Here is an 18602-nt window from a genome sequence, read left to right as displayed (position 1 = left end):
TGGTAATTGTACCACATCCTCAAGGACGATACAAAACGTCTCAAGGTTTTGTATGTAACCCTAGTTCCCCGAGGGAACGAGACGCTGCGTCAAACGCTTTGGCAACGCCTTCAGCAAGACCATGCTCTGAAACGTGTGTAATCAAGCCAATGGATGGGCGCGACGGGTGACGTGTGACCAGGAAGCTATAAAAGCACATGAGGTGGATACACCGGCAGCTTCTGGAGAATGAGGGAAGCAGTCGCAGGGATGCCGGAAGTATGGCAGGAGATGCAGCGTCTCGTTCCCTTGGGGAACTAGGGTTACTAGGGTTACATACATAACCTTGAGACATTCCCCTTCAGGAACTCAAGCTGCGTTGAACGCTTTGGGAACGAGATGCCCATGTTGTTATACTTTCAAGTTCCTGCGTAGTGTGTATGAACTTCAGCACACCTACGGCAAAAGGACGGAAGAACCAGGAGTGGTACGAAGGTCAGCGGCGTAGACCAGCCCGCAGCATTACATATATCCTGCATAGTCACCAGGGCTGGGCAGTAACGAAATACATGTAGCGACGTTACATATTCAAAGTACAAAATATGAGTAACTGTATTTCGGAGAATACAACGTCTAATCTGAAAAAGCATCTTGAGGGAAGTTGTTCTTGATCTTTGAAAAATTGTATCCAGTAACTCGTTTTTCTATTTTCTCATATTTTGAGTGTTGAATCATTACGTTTAATATTTCGGTAACACTTTAGAATAATGGTCCGTTGTTAACAAGTAACTATGCAGGAAGTAATAGGTAGTACTACATTGACACTTAACTTTAAGATTAACTAAGCAGTAAGTAGTAGCAAATTTAGGAGAAAGGTAGTTCCTTATTAGATATTTGATACTTATTAAATAAAAATCTCCTCATTGAGAACTACTTGTGAACTATGACCAATTAATAAAGAATAACCAATTAATTCCTAATCACAACAGTAACGTCTTAAAAGAGAACAATTGGGTTCTTTGTGGAAACTAATTTATGAATATGATATCCCCCAAATAATTTGGCTACAGTTTGAAATTGTGACTTCTACTCTTACCGAAGGATGGATGTTCTCTGTTTATTTCAATCAAAAACAGAATAATAATAAAAATAATTCATTTAAAAATGTTAATAATTAGGAAGTGATTGAATTAGTTAACAATTATGAGCTCTAGTTTGTGTCAGTTCAGTATGCCTCCGACTCCAAAAGACCTACCTTTAGTGACAGTAGGCTGGGGAGGACTTTTCTTGAATATAAATAATGATGTTCTCTTGACAAAAGCAATTTACATCCTTAATGAAGGCATCGACTGCATTTATATTGTGTTAAGCACAAAACAGCATATTCCAGATTACAGTGCCTGCTAAAATATCACTAGTGCATCACATAAATGTATGAATGTACACTATGTGTCAGATTTAAATATTTTGGTTTCACTTTATTTTGATGGACCCTTTAACACATTCTATTGACTATAAGTAATGTTGCACCTACATTTCTACTAACTCTCATTAGAGTGTTAGTAGTGTATTAGTTGACTAGTAGGGTTAGGGTTAGATTAAGTTGACATTCTTGCAAAGTTATTATCTGTTGGGAGACCAACACAATAAGGAGTTGGCAGATATGCAGACAGTCTACAAATGCACTTATGAGAGTTTGTTAACATGTAGTTGCAACATTACTTAGTGTCAACAGAATGTTCAAAAGGGACCATCAAAATAAAGTGTTAAATAACTTATTAAATTACTTAGTAATTACTGAGTGGTTAAGGTGTTTTTCACTTTAAAATAATGGTACAGATCACTAGTAGTTCCTGCTGGCTGACAAGGTAACGTTTGAAAGGGGCTAATGTATTTTTCACTTTAAAGCTAAGGTGCTACTAAGGAACTACTAGTGATCTGGACCATTATTTTAAAGTGAAAAACACATTAACCCCTCAGTAATTACTCACACATAAATTAATAAGTTATGTAATGTTTTATATCTGACACATGATACAGTCATACATTCGTGTGAAGCACTAGTGATATTTTACCAGTAAGTCATTTGGAGTGGGATACATATTGAAATGACATAAAACAGAGTTCATAATTGTGAACTAATTCAATCATGAGCTTGTCAGCATCACTTCCTAATTCTTAAAATTTTTAAGTGAATTATCGTTTTTATTATTATTCTGTTTTTGATTTAAATAAACGGAGAACATCCATCCTTTGGTAAGAGTAGAAGTCACAATTTCAAACTGTAGCCGACTTATTTGGGGGATATCATATTCATAAATTAGTTTCCACAAAGAACCCAATTGCTCACTTTTAAGACGTTACTGTTGTGATTAGTAATTAATTGGTTATTCTTTATTAATTGGTCATAGTTCGCAAGTAGTTCTCAATGAGGAGATTTTTATTTAATAATTATCACATATCTAATAAGGAACTACCTTTGTCCTAAAATTGTTACTTACTGCTCAGTTAATCTTACTTCTCTATTAGTTAATAGTATTAAGTTGAGTGTTAATGTAGTACTACCTATTACTCCCTGCATAGTTACTTGTTAACAACGGACCATTATTCTAAAGTGTTACCAATATTTCTAAGAATTTAATTGAAAAATGAAACCAAATTCTCCTAGATTTCACACCATATCCATACGAATCATGCATTAAATAAAAGTTTATAAAGTCAAACGATAGCTTTGTGTCTTTATTCATTCGAAATGTTCTAGAATAGATCATATTTGGCGTGGATGATTCGATTCGTGCACAGATGATTCTTTGGAGTCAATCTTTTAAATTAATCATTTATTTTGTTTACTGAAACCGGTGTGAATGGTTCACATTAAACTGGATAGATCTGGGGTGTGTTTCTCAAAAGCATCGTTAGCGAACTGTGGTTGTTAAATTACATTGAACTATAATGACATTACTTGCAACCGTGTAGTTGCTTTGGGAAACGAGCCCTGTCAATTTTGACTCAGCGATCACTTCTCCATAGAGAGGATCATGAAGTAGCTAATCACTTAAAGTGCCCCTATTATGCCATTTTTAAGGTTGCTAATATTGTTTTATGAGTCTCCTAAAACGGGTTTACATGCATGCAAGATCAAAAAACACTTTAGTTTTCTCAAAAAATAGATTTGATTTTATCTCATTTCTAAATGATTCGTAAACGACTCGTGCGAAGCAGTTCAATGAGTCAGTCTCTCTAAACCCGTCCTTTCTATGAGCCCTCACTGCTGTGATTGGTCAGATGGTGCAGTCCTTTGTGATTGGGCTACCGCATACAGCGCGTGTCAGAAACGAAATGGCCATTGCCATAACGGAATGACTGGAGACTTGTCAATACTTAGAAAAGATGGTATCGATTGTCCCTTACCAATTCGAACCGGAGTCTGATGATGAAACGGTTGAAGTGGCTGATCGACAAGAGACTGATTCGCAAGCATGACTGGAGCAGGACGTTTCTCAGTGAGTGTCAAGTGTTAACAAGTGTGTGGTAATTCTAAGATGTGATAGCAAGTTGTTTGCGACGTAGAACGTGGGCAGAGATTATGAAAATGTATTACTTTGTGACATACAGCCGTAACAGAATAAGATTCGAATTCCTGAAGACTCGTTTAGGTGATTGCGAGCCGACTCTTTTTTTTGATGGACAATCATTTTATTTATTGTGCACTGTCGGCTTCACAACTTTGCAGATAGTTTATGTTCACACACAGCTACATGACACACTGCATGAAAGGTATTATTCGAAAAGGCATAATAGGGGCACTTTAAAGTTTGATCCATTCATTAAACAAATCTATTGTATAACTTGGAGAACTGTGCCAGTTGTTTTGGCTACTTTTATGATATACTGTATGTTTGGTGTGTTTGGATTCGTTTTGAAGCTTGGAATGCAGCATGAAACACCATGGAATCCCATTCATTGTATTCAAATTAAATTTATATTGATTGGTAGATTTAAATGACATAACATTGTTGTTGTTGTTCATATAAATGGTGTGGAAAACTGATAAAGAGAAAACATAAAAACAAGACATTAAGTTAATATGTTCCTTTGTGTTATACAGCTTAAGTATTTCAAAGTATTCTAAAGTATTTAGATTAAGTTACTAAACCTGAGTAATCTAACGAAATACATTACTGATTACTTTTTAAAGCATGTAGTTTGTAATCTGTAGTTAAATACATTTTAAAAGTAACCTTCCCAGCTCTGATAGCCACACCCAACAGGAAGGCCTTGGAGGCCGCCACACTTCGGGTGGAATGAGCCTTGACCCCTAAGGCTGAGGGAAGGCCAGAGGACTCATATGACATAATAATGGCATCAACAATCCACCTACTGAGGGTCTGCTTAGTGGCAGGCAGACCTCTCTTGGAAGGAAGCAAACGAATAACTGGTCGGACATCCTCCACATGGCAGTTCTGTGGACATATGCGTACAGTGCTCGCATATGCAATTTAGCTTCTGCTGGTCAGGCTCCCGAAAGGGAGGAGGACAGAACGCCTGAAGTATGATGGGCCGTGGTACTGAGGAGGGCACTTTAGGGACGTACCCCAGCCTGGGGTACAGAAAAGCTTTGGCCAAGCCGGGCGTAAAGACTAGGAAGGAGGGGGCCACTGACAAGGCCTGCAAATCTCCAACTCTCTTCAGTGATGTGACAGCTAACAAGAAGACTCAATCTGAAACTTCCTCTAAAGGTTCAAACGGAGGTTTACAGAGAGCCTCCAAGACCACGACCAGGTCCCACGGGCGGACATGAGATCGTACAGGAGGCCTTAGCCTCAGCGCACCGGAGGATCCGTGTAACCAGGGGGTGTCTTCCCACAGACTGACCACCGAGAGGGCCTTGTTAAGCAGTTATAGCTGCCACGTACACCTTCAAAGTGGAGTGGGTTGACCCTGCAGAAAATCTAGCCTGCAAAAACTCCATCACTGAACCGACCGGGCAGTTACCTGGGTCAAGCTGGCGATCTCTACACCATGAAGTGAAAAGGTTCCACTTTAGGCCATACAGTTTCCTTGTAGAGGGAGCTCTGGATTGGAGGATGGTCTCAATAACCTCGGTTCCACAGCTTCCACAACTCCGGGCGGTGGTGAAAGATGGTGCCCCCCGCCTGTGAGAGGAGATCCCTCCTGACGGGAATCTCCCATGGAGAGCCGTCAAGAAGGGAAATCAGGTCCGAGAACGGGGCAACTAGCAGCAGATGGACCCCGTCTCTCCAGAACTCTTGGGAGCAGAGCAATCGGAAGCCAGAGAAGCATCCACTTTGTGAAAGTTCGGGGTGAGAGTGCAAGGCCGAACTGAAGAACCCGATATTGGTAAGCTTCGCCCCTGAAAGCAAACCTCAGGAACTTCCTGTGCTGAGGAAGGATGGAGACATGGAAATATGCCTCTTTTAGATCTATCGTGACAAACCAGTCCTCGGACCTGATCTGAGACACGACCTGTTTGATCGTGAGCAGCTTGAACTTCAGTCGCATGACTGAGCGGTTCAGCTGACACAGATCTAAAATCGGACACAACCCCCATCCTTCTTCGGAACAATGAAGTACCGGCTGTAGAACCCGGATTCTCTTTCGAGAAGAGGGACAACCTCGATGGCCTCCTTCCTCAGCAGAGTATTTACTTCTTGTTCTAACACTGCTCAGGACCCACCACAGTGGAAACAATTCCGTTGAAACGAGGCGGAGGAGAACCAAACTGAATTCTGTAACCTCTTTCTACAGTCTGCAGGACCCATTTTGAGATATTTGGCAGAAGCTTCCACGCTGACAGAAAATCTACTTAGGGAATCAGTCTCTCGAGACTGACCTCCGGTGTAATAGGAGACCTCATCAGAGGTAGCGAGCCCGCCAGAGCAGCTACGTTTCCGGGCGGACACTGGGTGCACTCGCTGTGCCCTGAAGCACCGGCGGTGGCAGGGTTAACAGCTCGGTCTCCTGAGGGCACTGGGGAGAGACGGGCACCGTATAATGAGGTGTACACCGCTCTTCCCCAGCGGCGGCCACCCTCAGAAGCCCTGGGACACTAATATCAGGACTTCTTTGTCGAAGACTTCTTAGCCAGAAGGACGGTCCTCAGATCGACCTGAGCGTCGCTCCTTTTGGGAACCCCGTTTTCGTGGGGGCGTGCGAGTCGCGATGCTCACTTTCTGCGCCTCTCTGTACGAGGAGCGGGCACACGTTTGGGGCTGCTCTCGTCCAGCAGAGCTCTGAGCTAGAGAGCGGAAATCTGAAATCTCCTGAAATCTGTTGACGACGTTGCCGAAAAGGCCAAAAGGCACAAGTGGGGTGTCGAGGAGGAAGACCCTGTCTTTCTCTTTTATATCTGACAGGGTCAACCATAAGTGCCTCTCTGCGGCCATTAGGGCTGCCATAGCCCGCCCGATTGCTTTGGCGGTCTCCTTTATGGCGCGGAGAGATAAATCAGCAATTCTTCTAAGTTCTTTAATATCCTCAGATTTAACTTCCCCGCCCTCATCCTGCTCTTTCAGCAGGTCTGCTTGGTACGCTTGTAAAACTGCCATCGCATGTAAACAAGCACCAGCCTGACCTGCTGCCATGTACCTTCTGCCCACCAGTGCTGATGTAGTACGAAGCGGCTTGGTGGGCAGTGCCGGGGCTTTAAGAGACGATGCCACACAGGGAGACAGATAGCTCGTTAGCGTCTGTTCAACCTGGGGCATCGCTCTATAACTGCACTCATTCAGTCCTGAGACAGAACTATAATCAACGAGAGAGGGACTAAAGAGGTGGGCCGAATACGGTCTTCCCCATGATCTCGAAACCTCAGAATGGGGATCGGGTAAAAACAGCAAGCCACGGCGTGGAGGGAGTGGCTTAAACCTCAAAAAAATGCTCATCTAATTTGCTTTTTGAGCGTTCAGCCTGCTTCTCGGCGGGCCATTCAAGATTTAACTTGGCCACAGCATGAGTTATAACCTCCACAAGCTCCTCATACTGTACAGACTGGGGTGGTTCATCGGCGCCCTCGCCATCGCCCTCCTCTGAGGACGACAATCTGAGCGCCAAGCGCTCTTCCTGGGGGGCAAAAAACCGCTCTGTCCGAGCGTGCTTCCGAGCCCTGTGAAGGTGGTACTCGCCCACCTCCATTCCCTCCACGAGATCCCTCCCTCAAGAGCTGACTCAGCGTGCTTCACTCCCAAGCAAACGACACTAAGGCTGTGTGTATCCCCGCCCATGATATAACAAGGGAGGAACACAAAGCCTAAACTGCTGTTTACTTTTATCACCACCCTTATATGGCTTGGACTTAGCCTTTGGCATGGCTTTATTGTTCGTGAACGTGACAGACAACGGTAAATAAGACACACACACACAGAGTGCTTCGCTGAATGACAGAAGCTGCCGGTGTATCCACCTCACGTGCATTTATAGCTTCCTGGTCACACGTCACCCAGTCCGTGGTGCGAGCCCATCCATTGGCTTGATTACACACGTTTCAGAGCATGGAATCGCTGAAGGCCTTCCCAAAGCGTTCGACGCAGCTCGAGTTCCAGGAGGGGAACAACAATTTTGTACAATTCAGAACAATTCTTCAAAAAAAAAAATAATAATCTGCTGGGTTTCACAAAAGAAAAAGTCATGTAGGTTTGGAACAACATGAAGGTGCATACATTATAATAGAAATGTAATTTTTGGGTGAATGTTCTCCTCAGTTTGGAACATACATATGTAGCCTGTTATTTGAGTATGCTGTGTTCGCTTATTTCTATCTGTCTCTGAACAGAATCAGACTAAACTCAGCCTTCTCTCTCTCTCTCCCCTTCGGCTTGGTTGGCACATGTTTAGGCCCTTCCTGCCACAACCCAGCACTGAGAGTCCACTAACTTGTGCAAAAGCTCAGCCTTATTTCTATTGTCTCAAAAATAGCGTTGCTTTTTGTTTACATGGTATTATGGAAAATTACTACTTGTGGCCATGCTGTGACATCCGAGAGAATGGAGCATTCCCATAGCATAGTTCTTTTGAGTTTGTTTGTTTGTGTGTGTTAGATTGGGTATGGTGATCATTTATGGCAGCACAAATGTCAGGTGTGTCACGCTTGTTATAGTGCTGACTGGCAGACACAATCTCTAAGAAGCCAGGTTATTTGATTACCAGAGTAATTACCTTAGGCTGAGTTCATGTTGACATTGCAATCTCATGTTGTTCCACCTTAATAACAGAGAAACAAGCTTCCTAACAAATAAACATGCTGTTATGAATAGTAAATCAGCAGAGAATAGCACAAAGAACAATAAAATATCACACTGTCACCTTGCTGCTGCAAAGGTTTACATTTGACAGGAAGTTTCATTGCTCCAAGACTCATAAGGTTGAATCCATTGTTAAATTCGTATAGACCCGTGTAGCAGACTGTCAACCCGTTAATTAATGACCTATGAAAACAAGACAAATGTCACACTGTGCCATCATTCGTTAGTGCTGTTTGCTAAAGCAAGTAACACTATTAATGCTCAGGGTTAGGGTTTGGTAGTTGAAAAAATCCCTAATTCTGCTCAACCCATTTGAGGTACAGACATGAATGATACATCAAATTGTTGAGGAGAGATCACACAAATCCTATATATTTGCAGTGAAATAATAATATGATTCATTTCTAGGGACCGAATTATTCTAAAGACTTCTAATGTAGTTGTAATTCCTGATTGCTGTGTAAGGTAAGTCAAAAGTTTCATTACTTTCCACATCATGAAGTTACACTGTAGGTGTGCTCATTTTTAAGGTTTGACTCTCTGACTAACCTCTGCATACTATGTGCATTTATGTGCCACACCCCTGCTGAATTTTCATTGGTCAGAAGGACCCACAGCAGATTGACTGATGGCCACATAATGAAAGAAGGCTCTAAAGCCATGAGCCACATCCATAGTGAATATAAAGGGAACATTCGCATCAACATCTGCTGTTTTTCTGAATTGATGCAGAGGGGATTTTATTTATTTATTTTTTCTCTTGTGAGAGTGGATTCCTGTATTTGTCTGTGTATCTTATAGAGTTAAAGTAGAGAATCAGATAATTTGTCAGAATGACATCAGATGTTAGTTTTATGCTGGAGGCCGCCTTAGAGCAGATGGATGACATCATAGCTGGTAAGCTCCATAATTCTAAAGATTAATTTAACTGCTTTAGTAAATGTCTACAAGTGTTGCATATCTTTGTTCCTGTTTTGTATGGTTTTTAAAGTGTTGGTCACACAATGTGTGTTCATATGGTCTACTTTGTCCATGTGCGCTTGTAGCCCCTGGGAAAAGGTATTTTCTATACAGAGTGTTACATTTAGGACTGCACTGTTTATCAAACTTTAGGACCATCACACATAACTCCTTGATGGTTTTTAATTTCACACTTCAAGTTCAAAGTAGTTGATTTCTAAGTGAATGGTATATACCTGTGTGTCAAATGTATTTTATGGTATATATATATATATTTTTTTTAAATAAACAATATTGAATGAAAATATTAGAATCAAAAATGTTAAATAAAAACTTAGTCATTAAATGTATTGTCTATTTATTGAAATATTAGAACATTACATGAACTCCCAGCAGAAATGTATAAACCCAATATCTAAAGGGGACCATAAACAAAGGTTATTGTTTGTTAAATTAGGGTTTAGCTAACTAAACTATTTGACTTGTAACCCTCTTATTGACACCTATGGAGTTTAGATGGCGCACAGGAACCTAGTAGCCCAGCTCTTAGATGGAGAACTATACTGAATTTTCATTAATGCAGTGAAACAAAAAGGTTTGAAATAACTAAAGTGGTGCCTCCTTTCCAACACTTATACTGTAAGGTATAAATAAATACCAGCAAATATACTTCTGATTAAAGTCAAGTATTTATTAACAGATCTTGGATTAAACTAAAGGTTTACACTAAACAAACGCAATCTCCTTAACGGTTGTTTTATGCAAAATAAAGACTTTTTACCCAAATTAATTAAATTTATTGTGTCTTTCTTTAACTCAAGTGGGATAAGGTTTTATATCGCGATGTAAGATGAATTACTTTACAATTGTCACCCCTTTTTACATTTACAACATACTTCCTGAAAATTCACTCATTTGGAATTCACCACAAATTAAGTGATACAGGTCATGAGTCTTAAAAATAACATGATTTAAACGGACAAAAAGTAGAAAATCACATTTTCATGAATCAACCTGTCGTTCGGATCTCTTTAACAATTCAAAACTTGCTTAGACTCAAATAAGCGGATTCACCCTTCAAAGAATCACAAAAAGTCACGCATGTGCCAAAAATGTCATCCTTATGTAGGTATTTGTCATTCGTTGGGGCCCATTACCGTTGGTGCACAGGTGGAAACGATGTTCAAGAGAAGAGTGCAATCACGTTACTCACGAATCCTCACGAATCCTCACGACGTCACGCAGCAGCTATCATCGGAATTTCCCCCAGCAGAAAACATTCTTGCCATGATGACACTGTCAGTGCAAATAGCAGGAGTCTAAGGCAATCGCGATTCACCAGCACAGAGAGTAAACTTGGGAATGCGTTGCTGTAGTCCAATGATCACTCGACAGCCGTCACCCGAACGATTCCAGGCCCACCGCTTGCATAATGATCAATCCATCCTGTGAACTGCCATCAACACGATGAAAACTATGGTTCACGACACAAACCAGATAACTGAAACAGTCGAAATCACGTTAACCTTGCTAAACGATGTTAAACTGTTCATTTTCTGTTATAGCTTTATCCCCGCGAGCAAATATGCAACAGCCTGATTCCCGTCGTCTTCTTCCTCTCCCAAGGTTCTATCGTCTCCGCCCGCCTTCCTTGTGCTGGATTCTGATTGGCCAGTGTAGTCTGTCAGGCAAACGTGGAGACAGTTCTCATTGACTCAAGATATTAGAACTCACACAAACTTAGTTTTCACAAAATAAAAATCAATATACAATATCAAACTACATTAAGCATGTTTGAAAATAAACACAAACAATAAAAAAAATTCTCAATGTAGAAATTTTAATCTTGAGTTGGTTACACCCTCCCCTCACTGAAATAATAGCATGTCCCCATGCAGTGTACTGTAACAGATGAGTGTTATATTCTGTTAGTTCAAACCCTTGGAACCATACAAGGTAAAGTATTTTTCCTCACCAAGCACTTCTTACATAGAGCATGAGTATTACACCACCACACTTGGCAATTACTCTCTTCTTTAGAAAAATACACGTCCCCATGTTTGGAAATTACTACAGTTTCTTTACTGGCTATACCCAACTCTGGATATGTAAACTTATTTGGAGGTTTTCGGTTTCTTTCTGATCTCCTTAAATGAGTCTCAGATATTGTTTCCGGGCAAATCTCAGGAACATACTCAGGTGGGACACCAATTTGTGCTTTACCGTCCTGGGCATCACTCTTTTCCACAGGAACAGCTTCTGCAACCTCATGGTCAACCAGGTCATTGTTATCACCATCACAAGGAACAATGTCAGTCTCACTAACTCGTTCAGGCAACATCTCCTTCACAGCAGTGGAATCCTGAACCTCAGGCCTACCCATCTCACTAGGTATAGAGTCACAAATTAAGCATGGCCAATAGCCATATTCAGATTCTGAATCAGAGGAAAAAACATCCTGTCTGATCTTCCACATGAGTTCCAGTCACATTTGATTTATTTTCTTTCTGTCTCAAACGTTTACTTCGAGTTCTGTAATTTCTGTTTGGACGTTCTTCAATGTTTTGGTTCATTCTAACTTGAAATCTCAAAGGCAGAATATGGTTACGGTGTAAAACTTTCTTTTGACCCTCGCCACTTTCCGGAACCAACTGGTTCACTGGCAAGTTCTGTAACTGCTTTTCTACTACATAGATAAGAGAACTCCAGCGGTCAGCAAGTTTCTGCTTTCCTTTCAAACCAAGGTTTCTGATAAAAACCCTGTCACCAGGATTTAAATCATTTGGATGAACTTTTGCATCATATCTCCTTTTGTCATTTGCGGTTCATTTTATCAGCAGATGCAACTGCTAACTCGCAAGCAGTTTTCAGACACTTTTTCAGGTATAAGGAAATAGGGAGAATAGTCCGTTGACTCATTCTGAGTAGAATTGTATGCATGTACCAGGTGTGGAATATACTCCATTTAAACTTTTGACTTGGATCCAAGGTACCTAACATATTCAACAGAGGTCGATTAAATCTTTCTGGTTGGGGATGTCCCTGGGGATGGTACGGAGATGTCCAAGATTTTTTTATACCCAACACATTCAACATCTCTTTGATCAACCTGCTTTCGATCTCTGCCTTGATTCTGTTCGGTAACCCGTAATGGACAAAGAACTTCTCACACAAAGTCTTTGCTACAGTCAAATCTTTTTGGTCTTTGGTGGTGTATGCTTGCGCATAGCGGGTAAAATAGTCAGTAACCACAAGTACATTGCACACATTGCGACTGTCAGGTTAGATCGTCAGAAAGTCAATGCATACCAAGTCTAAAGGACTAGAGCTTTGTAAATGCGACATGAGAGCAGCTTTTTTCTGCAATGTCCTTCTTACTGTACAGTGTTCACAAGTTTTACAGTATTTTTCCACTTCAGCTTTCATACCTGGCCAGAAAAATATGTCTCTAATGAGAGCATAGGTCTTATCAAACCCTAAATGTCTACTCTCATCATGAAGAGATGTCAATACCGAGTTACGAAAAGAAGTAGGGAGTACAAGTTGTTGTCTTACCCTATTGTCTGATAAAAGAATCACTCTGTACAACACTCCATTTTCCACTACTAAATGTCCCCACTCTTTCTTCCAGAGCTTCAGATCTGGATGGTCAAAATTTACACTACTGGGAATCTGCTTCTGACTAATAACTAGCCTCACTTTTCCCAGACAAGGATCAAGTCCCTGAGCCTCCCTCAACTCATTAGAGTCCGAATTCCTCGGCTCATTTTGAGAAAAGGAAACAACATTACCTAATGCCCTCAACACATTGTCATTAGAAGAATTAGAAGTGCGTACCATCCACTCATGAGCACTTTCCATATTCTCACATGTTATGACACAGAGCCCGAACTCCAGGAGCTGAATTATCCTCCCACTCATCATCAGGTGCTACACTAAAGTGGGGACATCTGAACAAAGAATCTGCATCCACGTTTTTCTTGCCAGGCCTGTACTTCAGACTATAGGTGTATGTTGACAATGCCGACAACCATCTGTGGCCTGTAGCATCCAGTTTTGCAGATGTCAAGATATATGTCAAAGGATTGTTGTCTGTTCTCACTTCAAAATTGACACCATAAAGGTAGTCATGCAATTTATCAACCACAGCCCATTTGAGAGCAAGGAATTGCTTTCTCGCATTTGTCATCCCACCTCTCCCCAAAAGGATCAGTTGACTTGAAGTACTCCATAGCGGATGGTTTTGCTGTCTTTTCCTTTTGACTTAAATGTGGTGGATAACCTTTAAGTAGTTGATTCAAAGGATGGCATAATCTTGAATAACCCTTTACAAAGCGCCGGTAATATGCAGTAGCCTAAGAAAGACCTTAATTCTGTTACAGTTCTAGGTCTTGGCCAGGTGATCACAGCTTCTACTTTTGATGGACCAGTTGCGATTCCCTCCTGAGACACTACATGACCGACATAGGTAACAGAGGTTCTGCAGAACTGACATTTGTCAAGGGATAGCTTCAAACCTTCCTCTCTTAACCTGTCCAGAACCTTTAGCAACCTTTCTTCATGTTCTTCTATAGTTCTGCCAAAGATGATCAGGTCATCAAGATACACCAGTACTTCGAGGAAATTCATGTCACCAACGGTTCATTCCATTACCTTCTGAAACGTAGCAGGTGTTCCGGAAATCCCTTGAGGCATTCTTTCAAATTCAAAAAACCCTAACGGACAAATGAATGCAGTTTTCTCCTGGTCATCTTTGTTCATGGGAATTTGGTAGTAGCCGCTTCTCGGGTCGAGCACAGAAAACCATTGGCTACCAGATTAACAGTGTAAGGCATCCTCAGTCCTCGGCACCATATACTGATCAGGTACTGTTCGCCGATTCAAAGTCTGATGATCTACGCACATCCTCACATTTCCAGATTTCTTGCGTACCACCACAATTGGTGATGCATATGGACTCTTGGATTCTGTGATTATAGCACACTTTTGAATGCAAATGCTTTCGCACATCTTCAAAATCTTTAGGAGCTAGCCGACGTGATCTTTCCCGAAAAGGAGTGGAATCCGATAATCTGATTTCATGAACAGTACTCTTGGAACATCCCATATCCCATTCGTGAGCAGAAAAGACATCATGCCTCTCCATAAGCTTTTCAATCAAGCGTTGTTTCGCTTCTTCTGGAAGCGGAGAGTTACCAAAGTCAAAGGAATCAGGAGACAAAGACGTATTTGGAACTGACACCTCACTCTTGGGAGTCAACTGAGGTACAACATCTACCGGAAAGATGTGAGCAATAGGAGTACCACGCTTCATGAGTACTTCCTTACTGAACATGTTCTTCACGGTCACAGTAACCATCCGGTTTGACACAACTGAAGCAGGCTGTAATTCAGGCCTCACTAACAATTTTTTTCAAGAGCAATGGTGTCCGTCGCCTGATCAATCAGAACATGCTTCTCAAACAACTCACTAGAAAACTTTGGCTTTCCATGAATTTGACAAACTTCTCCAGCCTTCAAAGTAATGGATTTGTGCTGGATGAACCACACAACCCCAGGTTTATCGGGATAAGCAGTAACTCCAATTGAATTCTGAATAGTCTTATAAGCTGCTTTAACCACTGGATGAACAGTCGAGACGTTCATAAAGTTTTCTCCGGCCTACTCCTTGCAAGTGTCAAACAACTTTCGGACCAAAGAAGTATTTGTCCCAACCAAGATAGCTATCGGTTGCTTTGGCTTGGGATCAGGGCAAACTAAAGCAAGTGTATCAACTGTTTGAGGTACTCCAGCAACCGTTTCTGTAAATTCAAGGAGAATGGGCAAGTAAGCGTCATAAGGATACTTATGAGAACTCAATCCCCAGATGTCCAGATTCTGCACTGGCTTCAAAGGTAAGTGCTTCAAGTGAGTAGGGTAGAAATGTCTGTACAAGATCATAACCTGTGAGCCACTATTAATGCTTTAGCATAGACTCCTTCTATTTGCACAGGAACTTCAGAAGTTGGACCTACTAATGCAGTAGGAAGATCAGAAGAATGTTTATGTTTAGAAAGAAAAGAGTTGGAACACATTTCTAGAGGAGCCCAGTGCTGTGCCTTCACAGAACCCCTCTGAAGTTTCCCGGCAAGCGCCTATGTTTAACTCTCTGGGGTCGGCTGTATCGCTGGCGATACCAACTCGTTTTTTTTAAGATCAGTGCAAAAGACACTAAAAATACTCTGTTGATTTTGGTCACACAAATAAGTGTTATACATCAATCGAAACTGTTAAGTGTCTACTTTTATTTGTGTACACTCACAATCCCTTCTGGTAGACCCATAGTTGCAGCAATTGGGTCACTGACAGAGAGAATTTATGCTTTTGTTGATTTCCATTTACAACCTTTGGTCATGTCTTTACCTTCTTATATTAAGGACACAATGGATTTTATTGAATTTATGAATAATGTGAAATTACCTGACTATCCTGTTTTTCTAGTCACCATGGATGTTGAATCGCTTTACACCAATGTTCCATTTCAGGGTGGGTTAGAGGCTATGGAATTTTTTCTTGATCAACGTCCGGGTCAGGTACCAAGTACTACATATCTGAGTGATTTGGCAAAATTGGTACTTTCACATAATTATTTTCTGTTTGGGTCAGATTATTATTTGCAGATTTCAGGGTTTAGCATGGGTTCCAAGATGGCCCCAAGCTTTGCATCTCTCTTTTGTGGGATGTTTGAACATCAGTTTGTGTTAAACCCTGGGGTAAATTATTTTTTGAGACACATTGTTCTATGGAAACGTTATATCGATGATGTTTTTTTAATATGGAGTGGTGCTGAATCTGAGTTACTGGAGTTTCATAGTTTGGTAAATAATAAATGTAGTGCGTTGAAATTTTTTGGATGTGCTTGTTCTTCGCACTGCATCGGGCATCGAAACTACTTTGTATCGTAAACCAACTGACCGTAACACCATCTTGCACGGACAATCTTATCATCCTGTGTCATTAAAGCGTTCGTTACCAATTTCACAATTTAGTCGTATTCGCCGTATTTGTAGCAAAGATGCAGATTTTCAACAGCAATCACAAATCCTATCGGAGAGATTCAGAAAACGATCATATCGAGAAGAGTGGATCCAGTCTGCAGTGAGTCGTTTTAAAGATGTATCGCAACAGGAGAGTCTTGTTAAAAAAACAAAAAAATTTAAACGTCGGGTTAATTGTTATATTCAATATTCGCCTGTTTCGAAGGACATTCATCATGTTTTATTGAAACATTGTCAGATCGTAGAGAGTGATCCCGGTCTCAAGAAGTGTTTTGATGAACCACCTCGTTTAGTGTATAAGAAAACACCCAGTCTTCGTAATATTTTGGTCAGATCTGATTTGAAACCTGCTCCTCATTTCTTGAATAAAATACCGTATGGGAATTACAAATGTGGTAACTGTCAACAGTGTAATTTCACATATAAGACATTGACTTTCACACATCCTCATACGACGAAAATATTTAAGATTCGGGGTACGATTTCGTGCAAGACGGCTAATGTTATTTATTTGTTGCGTTGCCCTTGTGGTTTATGTTATGTTGGTAAGACTAGTAGACCTTTGAAAAATCGTATTTCTGAACATCGGTGTGCAATTAGACATTGCGATCCGAAAAGTCCAGTAGCTCAGCATTTTGTAAACTCGAGACATTCAGTTTTCACTCTTCAGTACATAGGAATAGAGGTAGTTAAGTGTCCACGGCGCGGTGGTGACATTAACAAATTACTTTTACAACGTGAGGCCTTTTGGATTTTTACATTAGATACTTTGTTCCCGAGAGGTTTAAATGAGGATTTTGATATTCGTCCATTTCTTTAAATATGGAATGCATATCCAATTATGTGGCTTTTTATACAGCTCCAATAAAGGTTTTGATGGTATTGGTTGAATTTATGTATGTAGGCAGGTATTAATTAATGTTGTTGTATTGTGCATCGAGAATTGTATTTTGTTATTTTGCATAGTTCTTTGTTGTTGTTTTTTCTTTTTGACTGCGGTTATTTTGGTTTATTCATTATTATCATTATTATATTGGTTATATTGTGTTAGGTCATGTGACCTTTTGTTCACATGTATAAATGGAGGCATATCAGTGTTGTTCATTTGTCTGATGAAGAGCCTGTGTGCTCGAAACGTTACACTCTATGTGAATTTTTAATAATAAATTTTTCTTTGATACTTTTGGAGCTTAGGTGTTGCCGACTTTGCATTTTCAATATGCTTCTACTTGTTTTTTAGTCGAGCACCCATTTGAGATAGATGTGCGTGCTGTTGTTTGCTTTTTTTGTACACTCACAATAACAACACAACTTTGTGCTTTTGGAAAAATAAGAAAACAAACAGGGTGCGCTCTCTGTCTTCTCCATCTCCGCAAACTGGTTTTAGAAACGCGTCACTAAAATGAACTGTAACTCAGCAAATACTCAATCCAGAGACATGGGAGTTATATCTATAGGAAGCTTGAAGTATCTACTTTTAAATGAAGCAAGTCTTATCAAATACAAACATTCTGTGATGAAGTAATCCGTATGAAACCAACACGATATTCAGTCTTTCCCGTCTAACTCATTATCTCTAATGAAATCCCGCCCCCTCGCGGCACACGCCGTTCATATGTAAATAGCCACGTGGGACGTGCGCACGTGCAAACACCCAACACAAACAAAGAGCGAGGAGGTCCTCATCGCGGCTACTGTTTGTTTCTGGAAGACGCCCTGAGTAAAGGCAGGATTTCCCTCGAAAGAAGAACACGATTTCATCCAGTAGAGGAGATCAATCTGATGAGTAAGTAATGTTTCTTTTTTGCATTAGTTAACGTTTTATTGTGACATAAACTTGAACAGATTTACTAGTTGAGTTTTTCCCAAATGACAACATGATGAATGCTACGCATCTAAGAATGTTTTGACCATGTTTATTATTAATACTCTGTTCACAAATACATTTTAATAGCGTGCTAAACAATAATAATTAGTTTCTCAGATATAAAATATCCTTTTTTTATAGTACAAAGTACATCCTTTTATTGTATAAAGCATGCTTGAGTCTGTGACTACAGAATCATATCATAGGCTACTATAAAATCATATATACTAGGATATATGACTACAAAATCATAGTTGGGTTTTTACCAAACTATAATTCCTGACTACAAGGTTTGAAATTGTGTAAAACATTTTGAATATGATAGGCAATTCATTGTATTTAAATTTATTACGGCACAATGATGTTTTCATGCTCTATATAAAACAATAAAAGTAATATGAGTTTACACTGTAACATGATGAATGCTACGAGTCTAAGTATGTTTAGTACATGTTTATTATTAATAGCTTACTCTGTTCAGAAATAGATTTTAATAAC

The 18602-nt window shown here is 40.4% G+C and overlaps 1 protein-coding gene across 6 annotated transcripts in view; it reads left to right on the top strand.

The window, feature by feature from the left end:
- Nucleotides 1-18602, top strand: part of ppfibp2a (PPFIA binding protein 2a) — a 92602-nt gene that overhangs the window by 23993 nt on the left and 50007 nt on the right. The window contains exon 1 of one of the 6 annotated variants that reach the window (XM_058751456.1): nucleotides 17804-18023. The exons of the other annotated variants lie outside the window; for them this stretch is intronic. Within the exon in view, the coding sequence (XP_058607439.1) occupies nucleotides 18020-18023 (4 nt within the window). The 5' untranslated portion in view covers nucleotides 17804-18019. Of the gene's footprint in view, nucleotides 1-17803; nucleotides 18024-18602 lie in introns of those variants that run through there. 6 annotated transcript variants of the gene reach the window in all.

This window comes from Onychostoma macrolepis, chromosome 18 (genome assembly GCF_012432095.1).
Source record: "Onychostoma macrolepis isolate SWU-2019 chromosome 18, ASM1243209v1, whole genome shotgun sequence".
NCBI lineage: Eukaryota > Metazoa > Chordata > Actinopteri > Cypriniformes > Cyprinidae > Onychostoma > Onychostoma macrolepis.
Note: the sequence above shows the minus strand (reverse complement) of the source record. Positions and strands in the feature narration are given on the sequence as shown.